Below are 23,539 nucleotides of genomic sequence, written 5' to 3' on the forward strand. Positions count from 1 at the left end.
CCCTACCCAAAGTGTAGTAAAGTCTATTTCATTAGTTTTTTGTTCTTTTAAGGATTATGCCCTGTATGCCCTGTGTATGTATGAGCAACAGGCCTTCATTTCAGAAATCTCTTTATCCCATAGTAGAACAATGCCTACTCTAAAAGTCCGTGAACACACTTGTTGGGTCTGACTTTGACCGCACTTGTTTAAACTTAAACGTCTTGTTATAGTCATACAGCACACCCCAATACACATGCGCAGACAATGGCGGTTGTGCTTCAGCCGGCAATCAACGTGCTGAAAGGTTCCGCTTTCGTCTTGACAAGATTCAGGTAATTTCTAAGACACCTAACTGTAAATATTACCCACGAAAACACCAGGTTTTCTGTGTCCCACTCACAATCGTATAGGATAGGCTAGCCTTTGATAGCTATTATGTGGCACGTGAAATGCCTGGAAATGCCTGAAAACACTCACAATTGTTTACTTAATTGGGTAACGTTAATGTTAAATATGAACTGTGCAATTTGGGACGTTAGTTTGCGGAATACCACAAACTAGAAAAACTTTGTACATAGCGTAAACTTTACTGGCGTCAACTACGTTACATCTGACTTTTCCTTGACAATTAACGTTAACCAAACTATTATGTTTATCCATTAGCCTACTGTTTATGTAGTAGTCTAACATCTATTCGTTCTCCATGTGATCGGCTTGATGTCTGATAAGGTTGTTACGCTTATCGTTGGTCAACACAAGAAGAGAGAGACGGGGAATCTGTGCGCAAACAGGTATGCTCTAGTCTAGCCCGTAACATCTAGCCAAATAAGTTACCCTACTTAAACGTTTTGTACTTTGTACTGCATGTTGTGGGGATAGGAGGGTAGCCTATGTGTTCTAGATAAAGAATTTGTTTCAGCAACATACATCATTTCTTTTGTGACTAATGAGGTTCTGTTCTGTCAAGGGTCTATGTCCAACATGACGAAAAAGCTGCTGATTGATGTAGACTGTGGAGTGGATGATGCACAGGCAATTATGATCGCACTCGCCGCCCGGAATGTGCAGGTTCTCGGCATCACATGTGTGCATGGAAACACGATTGTGGAGAACGTCTGCAAAAATGTCCTTCGTGTTCTTAAAGTTTGCGGACGGCTAGAGGTAGGTTGTTAAAATGGTGCAGTGCACCCATAGGCATCAGATTCTTTTCTCTATTCTTGATAAACCAGATTTAACCAGGGAATAGTGGTAGCACCCATGCTGTGGTCATACATTAGGAGTGCCTCCAATAATGTGTAACTATATAAATCGCGGCCCTTCTTGGTATCAGTTTTATGACAGCAGATGTATTGACACTCATGACTGAGTAGGTTACTTTGAACTTGAGGGCAAGACCGAGGTCATATCAAGCAACGTGGGCAAACGTTGAGGAGATGGAAACACAGTGTAGATCATTTTCTTTAGATTCTTTACAAATTAAGACAAATCTGACAAAAACTTCAGTGGTCAAGATCAGCTCACATGACATAAAACAAGAACGGCAGAACAGCAAAACATAGAACTTACCCAAAAACAGACAGTAACTTGGTTTTCCAGCACATGACTGAGCAGCTCAGCCAGATTATGCTGATTCAATCAAGCCTCTTAGAAATTGATAAATGAGTCACACAATCTCCTTATACAATTATTATAATGTATGGAATGGAATAAAATGCATTAGTGTTTTGTTCTGACATTGTAAAATGTCAATAACAGAAGACACGCCCTGAGATATGAATTTTACCTGCTAATGCTAATAATTCTCTAAAAGCAACTCTTTTTGCAACATGCTGACCTACCCCTTAAAGGCCCTATTGCCAAAGGCTGGAAAGCAGCCAGGGCAGTCTTCTGACTGACCTTTAATGGTTGTCAACCTTTCTAAAACTATGTTTGTAATGTTAGTATTTTTAATCCAGCTGTGGAGGGGTCTCCTGCTTCATAACAGGCAATGCTAGTCGCTAATATTCTGACTTTATAACTGTGTTGTATTGCCTAAACAAGTTAGAAAAGGAGGGTACATTTGTATGGCCAGCTTCACATATTCATATAATCTACTTGTAGTATTTGTCATGTGGAACAGCTTGTTTTTCATTTGGGTCACATGTGAACTAGCTATCTAATTGTATTCTTCATTGGCATGGCCGGATCTAACCTTCAAAGCAATAGTTGGTACTTTTGGTCTAAAACTAGTGGGCTAGCTGCTTAAAAGGTGTGTCGAAACTTTACATACACTACAGACAGTACAGTTAGCATGGAGAGTTTGCTAATGGTGATACAGGTGGCAGTGTGGTTTGAAAGCTTTTCTGAAATGTGTGCGGGGTGTTGCGGCCCGTATCACAGAGCTATATAGTGCATAGCCTGGATGGCTAGTGGGAATGACAGATATGTTTACTTGTCCTTCACATGATAACCATATACTCCCCCCGGGTGTGTTTTAGATTCCAGTGTTCAAAGGGACCAGCAAGCCAATACTGGGAGTCTCAATCGACGCAGGGCACTTTCATGGACAGGATGGACTGGGTGATTCTCCTGACCCCAGTGCTCCAGGAATGGACCAGCTGCAGAAGGAGGGAGCTGTGGAGGCTATGGTCCGAATAGTGAATGAACATCCAGGCGAGGCAAGTGTTGATTCTGACTGAGCAGGAAAAAATCCCTGTTTCTGGCTGTCTTCCTGTGGAACTTCTAGAAGGTCATCATTTCATCCTAGAAAGGGTTAAATAAATCTGACGGTGATATTTCGCCGTCTCGTCCAATATGGCTTAATAAAGGCACAGACGAGAACAATACTCTTACTTAAAAACAATTGTTGATTGCCACAGTGTGGGGAAGACGTTGTGTATATTGTCTCTATTGGTGAGATCTCTTTGTTGTGTTTTAGGGACTATTTGCATATCGTTCTAATGCCTTGTTAATCTTTTACTCCCACTTTACCTAATCACGTAAATCTATGGTGTGTTTGTATGTATGGTCACATTTGATGTATCTCTCCTACAGGTGTCTTTGGTTGCCACAGGCCCACTCACAAATCTGGCCTTGGCAATAAGGATTGATCCCACAATTTCCCAGAAGCTTAAAGGTCTTTACATTATGGGAGGGAACACAGAATGTAAGTCCTCCACTTCCATATTAGTGGTTTATTGGATTTCATTAATGATTTACTACTACAAGGAACTCCCATTGTTTTATGCTCTCCGCTAATGTCTTAACATCACTTCTCTAATTGTTTGGATGTTTTATGTTCTGTTCATCACTTGTGTACCTGCTTTGATGTTTTGTGTTGGTGAGGGAGAAGTTGAATATTGATAACCACAACGCTGAGGCGGTTACTGTTCAAACTGTCCTTATTCCACAGCACGAGGTAACACAACAATGTGTGCAGAGTTCAACTTTGCCTGTGACCCTGAGGCAGCATATATTGTGCTGAATGATTACCTCTGTCCGACTTACATTGCCTGCTGGGAGTTCACCTGTCGCAGTAAACTCCCCTGGGTAAGTCTGGAGGCTTTTAAAGTGAACCAGATTGGCTGTATGCCGCCCAAAACAGAGATTTCACAAATAAAATCATACTTGCTATAAAGTAGGAAATAAGCCAACTGGGTTTATGCTCGCCTTGGTTCAACAGGAGTTTTGCGATGGCTGGCTGGCCCAGGACACAAAGAAGGCACGTTTCATGAAGGCGATTTTCAGCCACAGCATGGAGGCTTGCAGAAGTGAGCGGATTGAGAAGGAACTGGTGGCAGGCCAGGGTTTCATCTCTTGCGATTCCTACGCCCTGGCTGCAGCCATCGATGATACGTTCATACTTGAAAGTGACGAGGTACCAATCACTGTGGAACTCTCCGGCAAATATGCTCGCGGCATGATGGTTCTGGATACACTTGACATACTGAAAAAGACTCACAAAGCTACGGTCATGAAAAAGGTGGACATGGAGAAGTTTAAGCAGATGCTGATGGACTCTTTAAAGTAATGTCTCCTCCTGATTCCTGGAGTCTTTTATGTGTCATGTTGTGGCCTCGCAGTGTATTTAAAACAACCATCTCCGTCCACGGAAGAAATTCCAAGTTGGTTGTGGTGAGATCTCTCGAAGTCTCGAATTGAAGCATTCCGTCGATACTGTTGCAAATGGTCATTTGGCTGTAGAGATGTATGCAATATAATTATGGATGCTTAATGAAAATTAGACTTGCACTGCTGCTATTCACATGTCTTTTCACTAAGAACTGAAATTAACATTTATACTGACTTTTTGATAATGGTATAATATTACCATAAAGTTGGTTTAACAAATCATTTTACCATAATTTGTGTACGGCCACTGGTAAAATAAAACTGGTTTAAAGTTACCACTAATTGTTAATTGATTGTGTTCAGTATGTTGCACCCTTCATTAATTCTTCAGATGCCTATGTAATTGCAGACTCCAATCTTTTTTCTCGTCCTTGCATATATTTCTGTTGTCTGATTAACCGACGAGTTTTGTGTAGGCAAAAGGTCTGTTTGTATGTCGCTACCTGCTCTCTCTCCAACGCTCTAGGCCTTTCTCGTTCGGACAGATCACTCATCCCGGTCATCCCGGTCCCTGCATTTACGTGAATAAACCACATGAGTGGTATGACAAACGATTACAAACGAACAGTTATACAAAACTATTTTATTCACATCTGGTCACTGGCATTAACTATTTACAATTTCACATGTCGCTTCAGATAGTGGTGACCGGAAACGTTTCCGTCAGTAGCCCTTTCTGCCTCTGAATCGAGATCTTGTGTCCAGCTAAAAAAAAAAACGACAGGTGAAATAATGCGGCAAGCTGATCTTTAAATAATCTTTAACGTAGATAATGTAAGAAAAACATCCCTGTATTTCTCAATAAGTAAAAAGCAACAATTCGTAACGTAAACTGAATTAACGTTAGTTATTTCACATACTCTAATATATTTAAACCACTTACCATTGACCTCTTGCACTCGAAGAAAGAGACTTGCAAGCCCTTACAGGCTCCTTCTTTCAAACAGTCACTGGGTTTCTTTCCCTCCTGTGAAAACAAGGGCACTTTACACTGACTAATGTTAACTGGAGAGCTAATTTAGCTAAGCCACGCTTGCCCCCAGCATTACCATAGTCGGTGGGCTACCCATAGACATATAAAGTACATGTATATATGTCTATGGGGCTACCTATACATGTCTCTACTTGGCTTAAAAAAAAAAATGTAACCTAGCCAAAGCTTGTAAAATTACTTCATTAGCAACAACAAATAAAATCAATGAAGATAGGTGTTAGATAACGTTACCTTTAAAACACAGTCATGCTGAAGGAGACAGGCTTTAAAATCCTCTCTAATTCCAGCACAAGCCTTGCCGTCATCTTCTTTATCTTCGTAGTATTTGGGCATTGTATTTCTTTGTCATCTATCCTAACTAGGTTTATCAAAAATATTTCTTTGGCAATTTACAATTTATCTTGTAAGTAGCAACATGTCAATGGGGACAACTGTTATGAAGGCTACCATGTCAGCTGTGACAGGAAACAGGAAGTGTTTTCTTCATTACTTTATTGTAGATTAGGGTCCGCTGTCGCACATTACTGCCACCAATGGGTAGAGAGTAGTATGTCATCTGCGGCATTTCAGACCCCTGGTCAACATGTTTGTAAGAAGTGATTAGTAACTGCTAGTTATTGCCCAGGATGTGTCCAGTCGTTGGCCTATCGCCTCTCCAAAGGTGATTTACAGAGCTACACGGCAACTCACCTAACACACAACACTGTACTTCCACAGCCTCCATTTACCACGCTCCTTCCTCATACAATTATCAACCGACTCCTCTTCAGCACACGCTGACAAAGAGTTCATATTTAAAGGACATATTAAGTAGCCCTGTTGGATGAGTTCAGTCATAATGAAAAGGTTGCCTGCTCTACACGACACCAACAGCTGAAAGACAAATACAACTCTGTTTCTAAATGAATGGAACCGGTCCTCATTATGGGGTGTTGGTACCAGGGAATATTCAGAGGTGTAAAAAGTACTGAAATGTTGTACTCAAGTAAAAGTACAATTACTTTGATGAAATTTTACTTAAGTACAAGTAAAATTACCCATCTAAAAATATACTCAAGTAAAAGTAAAAAGTAGTTCATTTAAAATGTACTTTAAGTAAAAGTTACTTAGTTACTTTCAACAACTTGATGGGTGCCGCTCCTATATAGTGCAAAAAAGGACAAGGGGTCATAAATCCAATACAAAAACTAGTTATTTTTAATTAAAGGAGAATATTTAGAAATATAAGTGCAATGACATTAAACATGTCAAACATTAAACATGTCAACACAACATTTAAGAACTTTTGGGAGGACATGTCAAGACATGAACCACATTACATATAAAATAAAAATGCCGCTGCCCCACTGTATATTTCAACTTTGGTTACTTTACTTGTGTCCACCTTTAGAGCATTAGTCTACAAACTTCTTGTTGAGTTTGAGCAGCAGCTGATGTTTTAAAGATGAGTAGAGTTCATCCGGGCTCGCTTTACAGTGAACAGCAATCCAGCACATCTGAAGAGTCGCTCGCAGGCGGCCGAGGCAGGTAGGCCAGTATTGAGTTTCAGGGACAGTTTTTAGATAGTTCTGCAGATCCATATTGACTGAGACACAGGTTAGGTACCCTTCTAACTCCCCTGTACCTTCTGACCTTCATTGAGGAAAATAAATCATCTTCATCTGATGAATGTTGTCCAACTTGCTCCAGCCTCTACCATCCGGTCAAGGTGTTGTCTGACATAGACTAGACATGTAGAATGACAAACAATATAGTATTGAGCTGCCATCAAGAGTGCATCATAACACAGAAATAGCTATAAATAGCTACTTGAGATGACAGACAGACAGTATATATACAGAATTATAGCATTATTTTCTCATTTCTACATGCATCACAATTCATAATCCTCAATTCTTGCTAACCGAAACCCCTGAGAATTTGTATAAGCAGAAAGTTCTGTCTGGCGGGGCAGGCACAGCTTACACAGTTTATATAGCTGTTGCCTCTTTTACGTTGGAAAGCAAACTGCTTGCTGAGATGTGGCCACGGGTTTTCTTCACTTCTTTAATTTTAACTGGCGGAAAGTTCGGCGCTTCAGCTTGTTGGTCGTCCACAGCTTGTTGGTAGTCCGCAATATCATCTTCCTCCATATCTATCTCTCGTGACGGCACCGGCGGCTTGCATCGACTCCTTCATCCACTCTATGCAGCATCCACCACTGCAGTGAGAATTGCCGTGCGCGATTCCCTCCTTTCGGTTTCCCGCATTGAACTATGTTTTTTTTTACTCAGTAACGGATGTAATTTCCAATGTAGCGAAGTACAATACTTCAGTCAAAATCTACTTAAGTAAAAGTAAAATTACCGATTTCAAAAACTACTTAAAAATTACAAAGTACACAAAAAAACTACTCAATTACAGTAACGTGAGTAAATGTAATTCGTTACTTTACACCTCTGGGAATATTAGGGTTAGTTTATGTATATTGTCGTGTCTAAAATATACACACGCGGTCCCATTTAAGCAGGAGTCGAACAGCAGATGGTGAATTCTTCAGTAAAGATTTATTGCAGATCTTAAACCACAATAAGAGAAAGTTCTAGAATGTTTCTGTCTGCCTAAAGTCGCACGCTGCCATTTAAACCTCTTCTGACACTCCCACTTCAGCCTTGACTGGCTGACCCTGTATCCAATCACATCATTAAGCTCTAACCTGACTCCATCCAATCAGAAAGCTTAAAATGTGTATCATGACCCATCCTCTACCCGGTGGGCCAAACCCCTTTTCTAACATCGTGTTTAGAGTGTATCTGATCATCAAACTAATCAAATGAATTATCTGACCTTCCTTCTGAATCATATTAAAATATCCCACAATATTTTAAGGGTTTAAGTATGCGCTTTGAATTAAAACCTTAGGATTTCAGAATCCTTACCGGCCAGCTCTAGCTTCTAATCACAGGAGTGTTTCTCAGACTACAGCTGACTCTGGCTGGCTAAAAGGGAGGGAGTTCCCACCCTATTTGTCGAAGCACTAATGTCAGTGCTTCGATAAATGTATAGGTTCTGTAAAAATCTCCGCCAGTTGAAGACTAATTACTGAATTGATGTGAACTACTAGCCTGGATACCAGACCGAACTTAGCCCCGCCCACAACATTTGAAGTCGGGAAGTTCGGTCTGGCGTCGCTCCATTAGGGAGAAATTATCTGCGAACAGAAATAGTCTGACCAATCAAATTGTCAAGGCGGGCTTTCTACGATGATGGACAGATGATCAACAGTAACGTAATCAACCACGTCAGCAACACACGGTGTCGCTACCTGATGGTAGTCCTCTACCCGATGGTAGTCCGCATGCGCACTACCCGATCAGTCGCCACTTTGCGACACTGTAGACAGCGGAATACAATCGCTGGCTAAAGCTGATGGAAGTTCGCGAAAGACAGTATACTTTAAGAAGTTTGGTCATTGTATACAGCTGTAAGTTCTTAACGTTTGTATAATAAAGAAGTAAAGAAGTTAAAAATATACTGGATATCCTCTTTTGTTCTCCCTGTCAAGTTCTATTGGCTAGCACATCAATGCTTTATTTGTTTTACCTACTGCTATATTTTCTCACTTCTTCATTATACAAACTATTTGCCTTTTACCCTTACTCCGTCTCCACACTTTTAATAATTAAATATTACATTAAATATACCCACATTATGCGTTAAGACAGCCCCATATGTTGACGTTGAGCCTTCTGCCGTAAACCGTTTGTGTCTGAGCATGCGCGATGTGCGGGACTACTATCGGGTAGAGGACTACCATCCGGTAGCGACACACGGGTTGAATTCGTTTTCAACAAACATGGCTGCCGCTGGAGAGCTAAAATGTATAGATTCGAGTCCATTTAGACATTGACAGTGCATTCATTTTGAAAGAGTAACAGAGAAACGCGATCAAGGCATTTGTCAATCGAAAAGATGTTTTTGCCTTCCTTTCTACGGGATCCGGTAAAAGTTTCATTTATCAGCTGGCCCTGGTCACATACTACGTTGTTCTGATTGGTTGTAGGTAACCAATTGAGCGAAGAGGCATTTGTCGCTGTCGGCGGGGAAAACGTATTTCCTAAAGAATCCGTGTTGAAACCGGAAGTCGTCACTTTACTCTGTTTGATTAGGACCTTTACTTTATAGTTGAGAAGTTGTGTTGATCGCCTGACATTCAAACGATCGGTTTTCTTTAAATTATTATTATTTTTGTGAAGTTATACGGCTTATGTGAATAAAGCTATCTACACGATGTCTACATTGACTCGGTTAGTTGTTCATGTGGTACACGAATGTTGCAGAGTATTGTAGGTCTTAACTGAAGCTTTCCATTATTGTTAGGTTGCTGCTAACGCTTAGACCAACAATCCATTGGAACACATAGTAGCTAGCTAGCCTCGCTGTTAATAAGTATAACGTTAGCATGCTGATATGAATTGACCCATGCTGCTAACGCTTAGACCAACAATCCATTGGAACACATAGTAGCTAGCTAGCCTCGCTGCTAATAAGTATAACGTTAGCATGCTGATATGAATTGACCCATTATAGTCAGGTGGCTTAATGCTCAATTGACTTGTTAACCGAACTTTTACAAAGTCATACAACTAAACACACAAGTGACTTGTTAACCGAACTTTTACAAAGCTATATGACCAAACACAAAGCTAGCACTGTTAATTCCGTTATAGCTAGCTAGGTCAATTAGCTCGCCTAAGATACTGTAATTTAAGCTAACCAATTACCTCATTTCCCCCAAAACCCATCGATTGTGTGTGTTTGTGATGTGTAACATATATCCTTTATCAGTCATTCAAGTTATTTACGTTTATTTACCGCTAGCGATTACACCACACAAGTGTAATTCAACTGCTAGCTAGCTAGTTAGGTGAATTAGCTCGCGTAAGATACTGTCATTTTTAGTTTACCTATTACCTAATTATCACACAAAAAACATCGATTACGTGTGTTTGTGATGTGTAACATATATCCTTAATCAGTCATTCAAGTTATTAACGTTTATTTACCGCTAGCGATTACAAGTGTAATTCAATCGCTATTAATGTTAACGTGACACAACATTAAAAGTCAGGCATCGACATGGTTCCTAAAGAATAAATCAAAGGTCCTTGTCCATTTCTGTTCAGGACATGTGACAAGTTTTATCCAACCAGAGACCGGAGTAAAGTGACGATATCCGGTTTCAACACGGATTCTTTAGGAAATACGTTTTCCCCGCCGACAGTCGCTACCGGACGGATGGTAGTCCCTCACATTGCGCATGCTCAGACACAAGCGGTTTACAGCATAAGGCTCAACATAATCGCGCATGCTCAGACAACAAAATGGTTTACACAAGGCTCTGGCTTGTCTTAACGCATAATGTAGGTTTATTTAACGTAATATTTAATAATGTTGTAAACGGTTTAAACGTCAACATGTGGGGCTTGTCTTAACGCATAATGTGGCAGTGGTGTATAAAGTACCCAAAATCCATACTTGAGTAAAAGTAAAGATACCTTACTGGAAAATGACTCAAGTAAAAATAAAAGTAACCTTTTAGAATACTACTTGAGTAAAAGTCTTAAAGTATCTGATCTTTACTGTACTTAAGTATCAAAAGTAAATTTCTGACATTAAATGTACTTAAGTATTGAAAGTACAAGTACAAGTAAATGCTGTTTATAAAAAAGCAAAGGGTCAGAATTTTGAGAATTATGAAGTTTATTCCGACTAGAATGAGCATACTTATAAACGGGGCCTTATTTGAACACAATTTTAACACAATAGGCAATACTAAAGCAGCACCGAAAGTAACAACCCAGTCATTACTTGAAACTGAATTTTTTTTTGTTCATCTTCAAACAAAACGTCCCAAAAAGCCATTATGATTTTTTTTAATTTTAATCTTTGTAACATTTTGTGAATAGGCTCCTGAGTATCCCAAGGTATGCATAAGGCACAACCTGAGAGCAATAACCTGGCGATCTGATACAAAGCCATAGCATTACATCAGCAAGCAAGTTATCGGTACAGTGACTGTGAAATACTTTCAGCAACATGCACACATCCCTTGAACAATAACGTTACTAGCAGCTATGTTGCTCCACACTGCTACGTTACTATACTGTAGATTGACACCATCCTAGCTAGCTAGCTAGATACCTCGCCAGAGATGGAATAAATAATCTTTGTAGGTTATTAGCTAGCTTGAAATATTATATACAGATCTTACCCAGCGTGAAAGAACATGACTAGTCTACAAGGCTCTGCTGGTGGCATTTAATGAAGAGGTCGTGGGGTTTCTCATTTTTTGATTGAGACCTGTGTGCTTTTGCTTCGATTATTGTTGTGTCCCCTTCGTTGTTGATCTTAATGTTTTGGATATATCCTTCCACTGCATATTGCAGTCCATTTAGTCTTGATTATGGAGGATATCGACTCCAAAAAGAACCACTGACACTGAAAGACAGTAGTGCATGAACGAGTTCAAAAGACGTAGCAACAGTAACTAAGAGGACGGGGCTTTTGCGAACGGTGCGCATTAACGTGCGCTAGGACCACTGATTTGCCAAACCTGCTTGCAGTCTGTGTTCTACCCCAGTCCCCGACGTTGGTCTCGTCACTCTAATGATTTTTTTTTTCTAAAGATGATTTGATTTTGTAACGAGTAACGAAAGTTTCAGGGGAAATGTATCGGAGTAAAAGTATCCGTTTTCTTTGCAAAATGTAGCGAAGTAAAAATAAACAGAAATATAAGTAGTAAAGTAAAGTACAGATATCCAAAAAAACTACTTAAGTACAGTAACGAAGTATTTCTACTTCGTTACTATACAACACTGTAATGTGGGTATATTTAATGTTATATTTAATTATGTTGTAAACGGCTAACAGCATAAGGCTCTACGTCAACATATGAAACGAAACTGGGGAGAGACTTTTAGATCCTCCACCTCATCTGTTTTGTCCACTGTGACAACATCTTCCTCGTTTTTAAATAAATGGTCATGTTTTGATAAAACTGGCTTTCGTCGCTTTTTTCCTCCATGATTGAAAGTGAATCTGTCGTTGTGACGCCTGCGCGGCTTCGCTGTCGCCAGCAGTCGACAGTGTCGCAAAGTGACGCATGCGCAATGTGAGGGACTACCATCCGCCAAAGGACTACCGTCCGGTAGCGACACCATCGTCTACTTACAGGCCCACCACTGTTTCACTATAACTACCACTGTTAGAGGCTTGCACCAGCTGCTGCTGCCGTCGATAGTCTGTGAGGTTTGAAACAGCCAAATAATATTCCTGTGTTCCATTTTGGGTAGCCATGTAGTGGTGGTCAGCCAACTATTTCCAAAGGTTAAATGTGAATCCATGTATACAATTTCAATATTTAGACTGCGTGAAGTTACAGCATAATCATCATCAAACACGAACTGTTTGTTTAGTGTTTTGGGTTTGTTTTTAAGATGCTTTTTGGAAAAACAATCTATAGGAAGAAGGAGAAAATCATTACATCAACAAACCGCTTGGTGTTCAAAAATGTTATTCTTGGCAGATATGTGATTTTACAATAAATTGTAATTTAAAACACGACATATACAATATTGCTTAACGGGCAAGAATAAAGGGGAAATTCATTTAAAATAAATTAAGGTATTTTGAAAAGTTGGTCACTGCATGAGAGCCTGAATTATGGGAATAAATGAACCGGTTATGCAACATTCAAAAGGACTTTCACCTTGAATTTATCAAACTGAACCGGAACTTACTGCCTTTGGCCAGAATTCCCCTGAGTGGCCCAGGTGCGGGATGACCAATGAATGGACACACAGCGATGCTCCTTTAAAAGCTGAGCGCAGGTGATGAGACCTCATCTTGGGCTGGACACAGAGCCTTCATACTCCACAGGTAGGAAACTAAGACTGGCCTGATTTTGCCCTTATTAATGTAATTAATTAATGTACATGTATTTAATTAATGTGTGTTGGATTTGGAACCACTCCTTCATGAAGGTTTTATTAGATCACTTTTCTGATCTTTGCTTTGAATGACCAACACAAAATACATTTGAGTCAGTGGGAACATTGAAGAAAGATGATTTAGTTTGGTGTGTTGTATGTGCATTTGTTCTCTCTGTTAGTTTCTTCCATGCGCTTGAGCCCTTGTCTGTCCTGAGAGTCATGGCAACCTGCTGTACCTCCCTTCCCCTGGGCCTCCTTGTCCTGTCCCTGCTGTGTGTGGCTACTGCTGACGTCCGTGTGAGGGGCCTCCGTGGCTACGGCCTGAACGGCGATGCCAAGAGCGATCCTGACCCCTACGTCAAAGTGTTCTGTGGCTATGCTTTTGGCGGCCAGACAGAGTCCATAGATGAGAATCCCAACCCCACCTGGCACGCAGCGTTCAGCTTCCCAGACGGAAGACCTGGAGATGTCCTCAAACTGGAGGTGTGGGAAAGGGACAAGATGTATGACGACCATCTGGGGACCTGCACTACTACTGTACAATCTGGCAGCCACAAGATCTCTTGCTCACTAGCGAGAGGCAGGATAGAGTTCCACTACGAGCTGTTTTCCTGTCTAGATTCTGTCTAGAAGAGCTGTGGTTCACTATAGAGCAGGGGTTCTCAAACTTTTGTAAGCTGGGCCCCCCCAAAGCTGGTTAGGGGTAGTTGGGGCCCCCCCAGCGCGCGGCCCGCCGCCACCGCCCTCAACTACACCACCATATATAGATAGATAGATAGATAGATAGCATATTGTTATTGATAGGCCTGACATGTCAAGGTTAGGCTATTGTTAGGCCCATACAGATAATTATTATAACTATTTATTATTATTATTATTATTGTTATTATTATTATCAGTAATAGTAGGCCTATTAGTAGGCTATTCATTATTATCACCATCATTATGTTATTATTATTATAATTAATGATTATCGACCAATTATTATTATTGTATTATTATCATAATAATAATTAGTGTTATTATTGCTATCATTTGGATACTGTTATTATTATGGGCCTCTTGTGATCTTTACAAAAAAATCCTACAGGTCTGTCAATGTGAGACATAAGCCTGCTTTGCACTGCAAAGGTCCTCAAATCTTGGGGCAATGTTTGACAAACATATCCTCAGGTCATCCTCGATCTGTGCGCGGTTGCGGTATTTAGTTTTGAGCGCAGTCAGTCTTGAAAAGCCTGCCTGGCACAAATATGTCGACGCGAAAAGGAGGGGCATTTTTAAGGCAAAGCTGATCATTGCTATCCAGAATGACGAAATAGGGGAGATGCTTAAGTCTACTGTCACTCTTCAGCTGCTCTTTCATGTCTATTGACAGCTCGTCTGCTGAGCAGAGAAATGGATCTCGAACTTAGGCGAATGAACGGTAGTCCTCTTTGAAATAGGACCCAAACTGATTTCTGATATTCGGCGTGATACAGTGTCATTTGACATAGGTATTGCGCTGAGTTTAGCTCCTATTCTACACGTCTTGCGCGGCCGGCAAAATCAGTGTTTCGGAAATTGTATGGGGTCGGCCAAGCTTAGCGATTCTATGAGCAACTACATAAGATGCCTGCATACACTGCTTGGAGATGGTGGTTCGTTGTTGCTGGAGGCCATCACGTTCATGTTTAAAGAAGTCCACAGGCTTCTCTTTCTGACTTTTACGAATCAGAAACGTGTCCATAGTTGTGTTTGTTTGCTGATACAGTGTGTGTGAAGTTAATAAAGTTCTAATTTCAACGTCGTGTGTGGGTGTGAACGACACGAATAATGGATATGGATAAGGCTGTGCTAGGCAATGATTCCTAACAAAACTAACTGTACACAATGTAGACAGGGACAGCAAAAAATAGTATTCAAGTGCTGGTGTTTTATTTGTTGCAACACGGTGGATGATACAAAAATGTAAAGGTAGGTGTTAAGGAGAAAAGGGCTAGCTGCAGTTGGAAGAAGGTAGCTAGCTAGGCTAGCTCTCGGGCTACGAGCTTTTTCAAAAGACTGTGGAGCAAATTAATCCTTAGAATAGGCTACGAATAGACCCACTGCAAGCGCAGTAAGGTATTACTAAGGAAGGAGTGAATCTTTTAAAAGACTGTTTATAAAGCAATGAATATCTGAATGATACAGGAAACAAGAGAAATTGAACAAACTCTGCAGAGTGTCGTCTCAGGGTGAGCGCTTACCAATGCCTGCGTTTTTTTTTTTATACTCGGAAACTTATGTGCAACTCGCGTTCAAATGATAAAACTCCGTTTTGATTGGTGGATCAGGAGCAAAACCGTATTTGATTTGTTTGGGTCAGTCCAGCCCCTTGCATTTCGCCACTGAGGGAGCTTTCACTAACCAGTGACAGGTCGGCGGTAGTTCATTTTTTTCTCCGTCTGTGACATCGCGCCCCCCCTGGAGAGTGTTCGCGCCCCCCCAGGGGGGCGCGCCCCCCACTTTGAGAACCACTGCTAGAGTATGTGTTTACCTGCAGTTTTTCTACACATTTTTTATGAGAATAAACTTCTTCAACTTCAACAACTTCTAACAGCATAAGGCTCTACGTCAACATATGGGGCTTGTCTTAACGCATAATGTGGGTATATTTAATGTTATATTTAATTATGTTGTAAACGGCTAACAGCATAAGGCTCTACGTCAACATATGAAACGAAACTGGGGAGAGACTTTTTGATCCTCCACCTCATCTGTTTTGTCCACTGTGACAACATCTTCCTCGTTTTTAAATAAATGGTCATGTTTTGATAAAACTGGCTTTCGTCGCTTTTTTCTTCCATGATTGAAAGTGAATCTGTCGTTGTGACGCCTGCGCGGCTTCGCTGTCGACAGTGTCGCAAAGTGACGCATGCGCAATGTGAGGGACTACCATCCGCCAAAGGACTACCGTCCGGTAGCGACAGCATTTTTTCTCCTGGTTCGGTTGAAACACGCCCCATAATCACAGCCCAATGGAGTGGTATCAGACTCATATTCTGACTAGAATTATGAGTATGACATCGTCAGGCTAGTAAACTACCCCATTTGATGTTACAATGCGTAATAATGAACCTGGATCGCATTATAAATTTACGCAGCCGTTATTTTTTTCACCACTAGGTGTCAGGAGAAAACCACACAAGGGTCTTCTCTTCTTGACTCCAAAAATAGCTCTGTTGGCACCCCCACGGATAATTCCACATCTTTCAGTATTTGCAGTCAAAAAATATTGGTCCATCCAGAAGTAACCGTAAACCAGTGCTCTATGAGATAATGATCAAAGAAAAAGATAAAAACGGCAATGGTTGTGCATTAGCTGAAGACATTTATTTCAGCAATGTCAATGCAAATCAACGTCAATGTCATAAAAAGTAACAATGCACAGATGAAGGCACATGACAGGCAGGAAGAGTGTCATGACTGGGGATGGTTAAGGGACATGCCCCTACTTTTTCACCTGTCTTTGGTTGGGAAACAAAGAGTGCACTGGATTAGATTTGACTAAAGGGAATGAAATCTGTCCTTGGGTGAACTGCGCCCAAAGAGGCCACACATCTCACACTAGACATTCGTGATCTGAAGTGACCAGTCCGATTCAATAGTAATTTCACATTAAACATAGCTTTGTGTTTAAACACACTTGACACAGCAAAGAAGCATTTGACTGCACTTGGCAAGGCTCCTGATTAACAGTAAACTATAAAGCTATTATTTAAAAACTGATTTCAGGGGACAGATTTCAAAAGGCATAGGTAAATTGAACATCATTCCTTCTCAACTGTGTCAAATGTTTACAATACTACTATAGGAGGACAATAAACTGTAGAAAATAAAATAGCATTTCAAACTTGACCACGGTCTTCAATTTGCTTGCATTTAGTCATTAACAGGTCAAATTTCAATGCAGACCAAAAGGGCCATTATGCTTTCAGGTGTAAGACCTTCCTAAGTCAAACCCAACCCAGTCATCTTTTCATTAGTAGGTGGCATATATTACAGAACACACACACCTTATCTCGCTTGATGAATGACAGTGCTATGAGTCATGTTCTGAAATGGATATGTTTACATAATGACAAGATTGATCAGGTACAGCTGATGTCTCCACTACAGATCCATTTAGTTTAACCAAGTATGTACAATCAAATGAGATGAGAGCACTTGTGATATATGTACAGTAGTCACTTCACCTTTGTATTACAGCCAGCTGATTGACAAAGCACAATGGGGCCTAAAATACACCACAATGGGGCTGTGAAATCTCTGGGGCAACCTGACAGTGTTTTAAGTGTATGCAACACCTTGACACTGAAAGGCAAATCCTATCACAAAATCTGGCACAAACAGCTACAGCTTTTTAGCATGTACCAAACATATGCTGCATGTGAAATTCAACAGATCTTCCTCCAAGCTTCACAGAGCGGTTGATATCAAATGACACTGGTAACATTAGGTTAGATGGATGCCGAAAACCTTCGCCGAACCAAGGACAAATGTGCCCTGCAATTTCTGTTTCAGGGGCAGAGATTAGATTAAACTGCCAGCTGCAACAATGAAGTCATTCAATCAGGCCGTTGTGTTTGAATACCAGAGTAGACCCACGTTGATCAGAGTGCTTTTCTACATCGCTATCTCTCCATCTTATCCATTCCAACCACATGACTGTTGCAAGTGCCTGATGGCTTCCCACAATGCCTTCCTACATGGCAAAAACTTTGCAATTACCTCTTCAACGTGCACTGATAGAAACATTGGGCTTTTTTTTTTTTTGACAAATCCTCATAATGAGAAGACAGAAATGCAGACACATGAATGTTTTCGATCTGAAACAATAATACAGAAAAATGACCACTGGGGATTGAAAAGATGCTGTGTGGAACCCTGAGCTCCTGTAGAAGTAGTCAACGACGGCCTACACAGACACCCCGCTATGGGACAACCCCTTTTGCCCACCCCCCCCCCCCCCACTGGGTGAAACAATCATGAATGCCTTGCCTACAAGCCTACACCTATGAAGTGAACAGGGGTCCTGCACATAGTTATTTCTGGATGCCAGCAGGGTCTCCGTTCATCTCCCAGAAGCAGTTCTGCTGCAGAGCCCCAGAGCTCGGGGGTGGGGTGGGGTGGGTCGGGGTGTTGGACAATAATAAGGCACACAGGTAGAGGACCTGCACGCCACAGCATTGTGCAGGCAGAGACCAGAACCAAAGCAGACATGGACAACAGCAGCTATACAGGACTCTTTTCTTCATGTTCCACAAAACAAAAACAAAAAACAAAACCAGTAACAATAAAAACTTTACAGGAACAATCGAGCTTTGTTTGTTTGTTTTCTCTCAAAGCGCTTCATAGACTTATCTTACAGAGTAAAAAATAAAATGTTTTTTTTTCTCTTCTTGTACAAATTAAAGATTTATTTCAAATAAATTAAAAGTCACCTTCATAGATCGTCATAGTATTAATAATGATAAGGAGACGTAACCGTCATGTATCCCTTTGAAGGGGGGTGGGGCAAAAGGCCATGTTTGATTGGTTTTCGTGAAGGACACTAGAGGTCGCGAACGAGTTCCTGTTTGACAGGAAGTGGTTTGAGATATATGCAGTTTCTTTATCATTAGAAGTTTACCTCAAGAAACATTTTGGCAAAATTCTGCCATAGACAGGCTTCACTGGGATGGGAGCTTCGTAAATGTCACTTAATTTACCTTTAGAAAGAACAAATCTGAATAGAAATGTTCACTGGAGTGTCTGCCACTGGCTGATGTGGCATTACTAACACACATGGCATACTTTGGGGGGGTTATGCCCTCAGGCTGTGGAACACGACCACGTGTAAGATCAAAAAGTATACAAACTCTTTTTGTCCGTGTCCATCAAAAAACTGATAAAAACATTCTTATTCAGGAAGGGGCTGTCTGCCAATCCGACAACAGTGCAATATCCCCTTAAGAAAAACAAACAAAAACAACAGGTGCAACAAGTATGTTGGTGTGTGTGTGTGTGTGTGTGTGTGTGTGTGTGTGTGTGTGTGTGTGTGTGCACGTGTATCCAGGACACACGTCTCCAACTCTTAAGTCGCAGCAATCGAGGCAGTCCTGAATGTTAAAATCCTCTGTCCTCAGTGATGGCACTGGACGCAATTCTTCAAAAACATGGGATGCCCATGTCTGAGAATATTCCTCGGGGGGGGGGGAGAAAGTGTCTGTTCTGTACAGTAGTAGTCACATTCACATAAGAATTCAAAGACTGGGGGCAGAAATCCAACGAGGGAGAGAGACGATGAATGGAATAGAAGTTGGGGGAGAGAGAGAGAGAGAGAGGGAGGGAGACCAACAAAGGGAGGGAGGCAGAGACCATAGAGGAGAGAGAGACAAAGGGAAGAGGTAGAGGAAAGAAGAGGAGAGGAAGAGAGAAGGGGAAAGACAGATGCCAGCATTTGCTTGGGGAGACAGTGGCGACGTCCAAGCCAACGTGCTATTGCCAAACTACTGTCGATATTTCATTTTCTTATTTTCTTCGGCTGTGGCACCAGGGAGACCCTCTCTTGACACAGCACAGCACAGCTGAGGCTACAGGAGGTATCAACCACTGCCACCAGGGGGGTCCTACAGGCAGTTATCCAGCCACTCGTTTAATGTGCATCTGTAAAGGCAAGAAAGGCACACAAACAAAATCAGACCCCGTAACAATGAATATGATGAGGGAAAAAGATACACATGGGTGGTGTGATGCTGGAGACATAAACAGAGGGGTGATGTGGAAGTGGCTAACCTCGCTTAGGATGGCCCAAACGGGGGAGTCCTTGAGGACCATCAAGCGCAGAGCCACAATTGGATTGAAGGCTGGATCTACTGCTGCCTCAGCCACACCCTTCTCAAAATTAGCTGCACCGAAAAAAACACACAAGGGATTTGAATTTTAGATCTGGAAGAGGATGCAGAGATCATTCTGCAGGCCGTCTTCATAGCAGGAACAGCCAATCGTGCCCTTTTAAATCTTTGTCAGGGAGGGCTTGTCCACGTTGTTCCATTTTCTGTGACACTTAGTCGGATATGAGACAAACTCACCCACTCTATAGAAGCGATCCTCAGTTCGTTTGTATTTCTCTTTGGTCTGTAATCCCGTTTCCTGCCACAAAGACAGCATGGTCATATATTACATATATTGATCACCAGTCAGAGATGACCGTATACTCCAGTAAGTAATGACATCATATGACACACACCCTAACCTGAAGAGTCAGCAAGTTGAGCTGCAACAAATCACCATTGAAGACCAAAAACATTTACACATTACACCCCCACCCCCAGTGCACACACACACACACACACACACACACACACACACACACACACACACACACACACACACACACACACACACACACACACACACACACACACACACACACACACACACACACACACACACACACACACACACACACAACAAAACAAAGCAGAACAAAACAGGGGGTACCTTTACGGGACTAATTTATCGCCACTCAAAATCACTGAACATTGTGAACCTTCAGTTTGAGCAGCATGGGAGGACATCCAACAGCCAACCTTAGTTAGGTCAGAAACTGTATAGAGTGGTTGTACAGCAGCTCCTTACCATCAGAGGGAGGATCTCTACTGTGGTGTTCTCAAGCTTGTCTCCGGGGTGCTCTTGGTTGCCGCTGCGGAAAAGGAACCTAGACGACAACAAAGCACACATGAATGCACAGGCCCAACATCATAAATATGCTTACACAGGCACATAAATCACTAAAAGGTTCATTATATTCTATAACAATGGTAGTCAAAGTGAAATGTCATCTCCCATGAAAATGTGGTACTTTCATGTCCATGTTCAGATGTCAGTATCTAATCAACTCACACCCAACACACACACATATAGATAAGAGCTAAGCAAGCCTCCACTTGAGTCGCTAATTAAATCTAGTCACACATCAGTAGATCGAGACCTTATCTCGTTAACACATTTAAACCCTCCAGACCCTCCGGAGGACAGGGCAAGCTTCACAGTAATACACACACACACACAGTCTCACACACACACAGTCTCAAACACACACACACACACACACACACAGAGGCTCCAGAAGCCTTGTCACAGCACGGATAAGGGACCGCCATCGGCTCTTGTCAGAACATGCCATGTCTTCCTGCCTGTCTCCTTTCTCCCTATACTCTCCTCCTCTCTCTTTCTCTCTAGTGGATGTGGGAGGCAGGCTGGAGGTTCTTATTTTAGCTCCATCATTAGCTGCCTCGAGTCCCTGGTGAGGACAGGCAGTGCAGTGTGGAGAATTGGAAATGTGCACCTTTAAGGTCTCTTCTCCGCTTCTCCCAGACTCTCTGCAGGGCTCTGACTCTTGCCTACAGTGGGCCGCCATCCTTACATACTACATGTAGGAGCAGACATCACACTCTACCTGCCATCCATGAGGACACTGCTGCTACCGTCTCTTTTTACAGGAGAGTGGTTGCATTTGTGCGAGGCTTCTGTGAGTTTCAGTTTTCGTTTCTGTACGAGTGTGTGGGTGTGTAAGCCTGACGGTCGGTGTGTGTGTGTGTGTGTGTGTGTGCGTGCGTGTGTGCGTGCGTGTGAGTGATTGGATAGGTGTGGTGGACCTCTCAATGCTGACGGCTCGGTCGAACTTGAAGAGCACGTAGTCACCGGCGGAAGGATTGATCGCCCAGAAGAAGTCCTCGCCCATGTATGTCTTCTCCAGCGTGTGGCCCTGGTACACTTTCAGAGACGTGGACACCTCGGCCGGCGGGTTCACGTGGATCTTATGTAGCAGCGGCTTCAGGAAGTCCTTATCCTGATACACACACACACACACACACACACACACACAGCCACACACACACACACAGCCAAACACACCACACAGGAAGTTGGCTGTCAGCACAGGAAACGGGTAATCCGTGCTCCACGAGTCTTTTGCGAGATCAGATAGATGAGTCAGAGGGAGGAAGTGTGTGTGTGTTATGGCAAACACTGCAGATGTCAGTCTAGCCTCTACTTTCCCAGTCCATTATCTAGCCGTCTACAGAGCGACACCACTGGCCCTGCAGTCTCAGCAAACAGGTTCTGGGACACATCAGACTAGCGGGGACAGGAACAGTATCTGACAGATGAAATAAAAAAAGACGGGTGACGGGGCAGGAAGACATTTTTGGAGAATCCACAGGAAATGTGTCCATTGTGTGAATTTGTGGAGTTGGGCTCGTTTCAGTGACCGCAGCTGCCGTTAATGCTGACCAGAACAGCAGCCGGCCAGGGGGGTTGGGTTCCAATGGGGGGCTCAATTTGTCTCGTTAGTCTGTTTTGGAGACAGCTGTAAGCACTTCTGCAGTAGTAAAGCTACACAATAGCACTCCATTGCCAGTATTGTGACACACACACACACACACACACACACACACACACACACACACACACACACATTCTCTCTTTCTCTGTATGTATGTATGTGTATAATATACACACACAGGCACACGCACACACACACACATATGTATATGTGTTTGTGTGTGTGTGCGTGTGCCTGTGTGCCTGTGTGCCTGTGTGCGTGTGTGCGTGTGTGCGTGTGTGCGTGTGTGCGTGTGCGCGTGAGAGACAGAGAGAGTGCACGAGCGAGTGAGTGAATTAACGAAAGAAGGAGAGTGAGTGAGCGAATGTAAGAGAGAGAGCTGAAGAGAGTGAGAGTGTGTGTGTGTGTGTGCGCGAGTGCAAGTGTGTTACCGTGAGCTTCTGAATCTTTCCAGCGAGGGAGGAGTGCAGACCGACGTGCTGGAAGAGCGACGGCCTGAAGCGCACACGCAGCCCAGACTTCTGCCGCTCGCAGTGTTTCTGAGGAGACAGATGAGAGGAGGGGGTGGAAACAGGAGGTCAGGAAACAAAAGGAGATGGAGAGGTATGGTGATAATCACACGGCACAGCACTTATTATGGCATTAGCTGTTCCAGCCTCACCCATTTACTGCACTTAACAGAGAGACAGAGGCAGAGACACAGAGATGAGATGAAGGAATGAATGAATGAGTGTGTATGTGAGAATGAGAGGGGGAGAGAGAGAGAGAGAGAGAGAAAAAGAGAGAGAGACAGAGAGGGAGGGAGGGAGAGGTAAAGTGAAAAGGTCAGGAATAGCTTTCACTTCAATTCCAAGCACTGTGCTGATGTGTGAATAGTTTTCTCTGACAATCTTGCTGTTCACAGGACGAAAAACAGACAAATGAAAGAGGGAGAGGGTAGAAAAGGGCAAAGAGTCAGGGAGAGACGAGATAATCATGAAGGTGAGCAAAGTCTTTCCTTCCTGTCTCTATCCAGACAGGCGAAATGCATGAATGTCAAAGTAAAAACACACAAACTCAATATGATGGAATGACGCAACACACACACACACACACACACACACACACACACACACACACACACACACACAC

General features: G+C 42.3%; 4 protein-coding genes across 5 annotated transcripts in view; 2 read left to right on the forward strand and 2 right to left on the reverse strand.

Annotated features, from left to right (window-relative positions):
* Positions 1-207: 207 nt before the first annotated feature.
* Positions 208-4,367, forward strand: si:dkey-4e7.3 (uncharacterized protein LOC402865 homolog). 2 transcript variants are annotated; one of them, XM_012837206.3, is made up of 7 exons: positions 208-314; positions 712-773; positions 950-1,143; positions 2,460-2,639; positions 3,016-3,127; positions 3,374-3,510; positions 3,644-4,367. In XM_012837206.3, the coding sequence occupies exons 1-7, from the start codon at positions 247-249 to the stop codon at positions 3,989-3,991; spliced, it is 1,101 nt and encodes a 366-aa protein (XP_012692660.2). In that variant the 5' UTR covers positions 208-246; the 3' UTR covers positions 3,992-4,367. The 2 variants fall into 2 exon arrangements, with proteins under 2 accessions (XP_012692660.2, XP_031440064.1); XM_031584204.2 differs by having other exon boundaries at positions 226-314; positions 646-773.
* A 293-nt stretch (positions 4,368-4,660) lies between these two features.
* Positions 4,661-5,548, reverse strand: LOC105908660 (cytochrome c oxidase assembly factor 5). The gene is made up of 3 exons (XM_012837211.2): positions 5,318-5,548; positions 4,976-5,059; positions 4,661-4,797 (listed from the first exon to the last, which is right to left on the reverse strand). Exons 1-3 carry the CDS (start codon positions 5,417-5,419, stop codon positions 4,756-4,758), a joined length of 228 nt encoding a protein of 75 aa, XP_012692665.1. The 5' UTR covers positions 5,420-5,548; the 3' UTR covers positions 4,661-4,755.
* Positions 5,549-13,028: 7,480 nt separating this feature from the next.
* On the forward strand, positions 13,029-13,714 carry LOC116223159 (perforin-1-like). Its single transcript, XM_031578772.1, has one exon. The coding sequence runs from the start codon at positions 13,279-13,281 to the stop codon at positions 13,687-13,689; it is 411 nt and encodes a 136-aa protein (XP_031434632.1). The 5' UTR covers positions 13,029-13,278; the 3' UTR covers positions 13,690-13,714.
* Positions 13,715-16,388: 2,674 nt separating this feature from the next.
* The window catches only part of mgat4a (alpha-1,3-mannosyl-glycoprotein 4-beta-N-acetylglucosaminyltransferase A), a 39,861-nt gene continuing 32,710 nt past the window's right edge, over positions 16,389-23,539 (reverse strand). Inside the window, exons 11-16 of the mRNA XM_012837231.3 lie at positions 22,840-22,947; positions 21,720-21,913; positions 20,701-20,779; positions 20,151-20,211; positions 19,855-19,967; positions 16,389-19,725 (exon numbers count right to left, since the gene is read on the reverse strand). Of these exons, the coding sequence (XP_012692685.1) occupies positions 19,699-19,725; positions 19,855-19,967; positions 20,151-20,211; positions 20,701-20,779; positions 21,720-21,913; positions 22,840-22,947 (582 nt within the window). The 3' untranslated portion in view covers positions 16,389-19,698. The remainder of the gene's footprint in view (positions 19,726-19,854; positions 19,968-20,150; positions 20,212-20,700; positions 20,780-21,719; positions 21,914-22,839; positions 22,948-23,539) is intronic.

The sequence above is a fragment of the Clupea harengus genome, chromosome 2 (genome assembly GCF_900700415.2).
Source record: "Clupea harengus chromosome 2, Ch_v2.0.2, whole genome shotgun sequence".
Taxonomy (NCBI): domain Eukaryota; kingdom Metazoa; phylum Chordata; class Actinopteri; order Clupeiformes; family Clupeidae; genus Clupea; species Clupea harengus.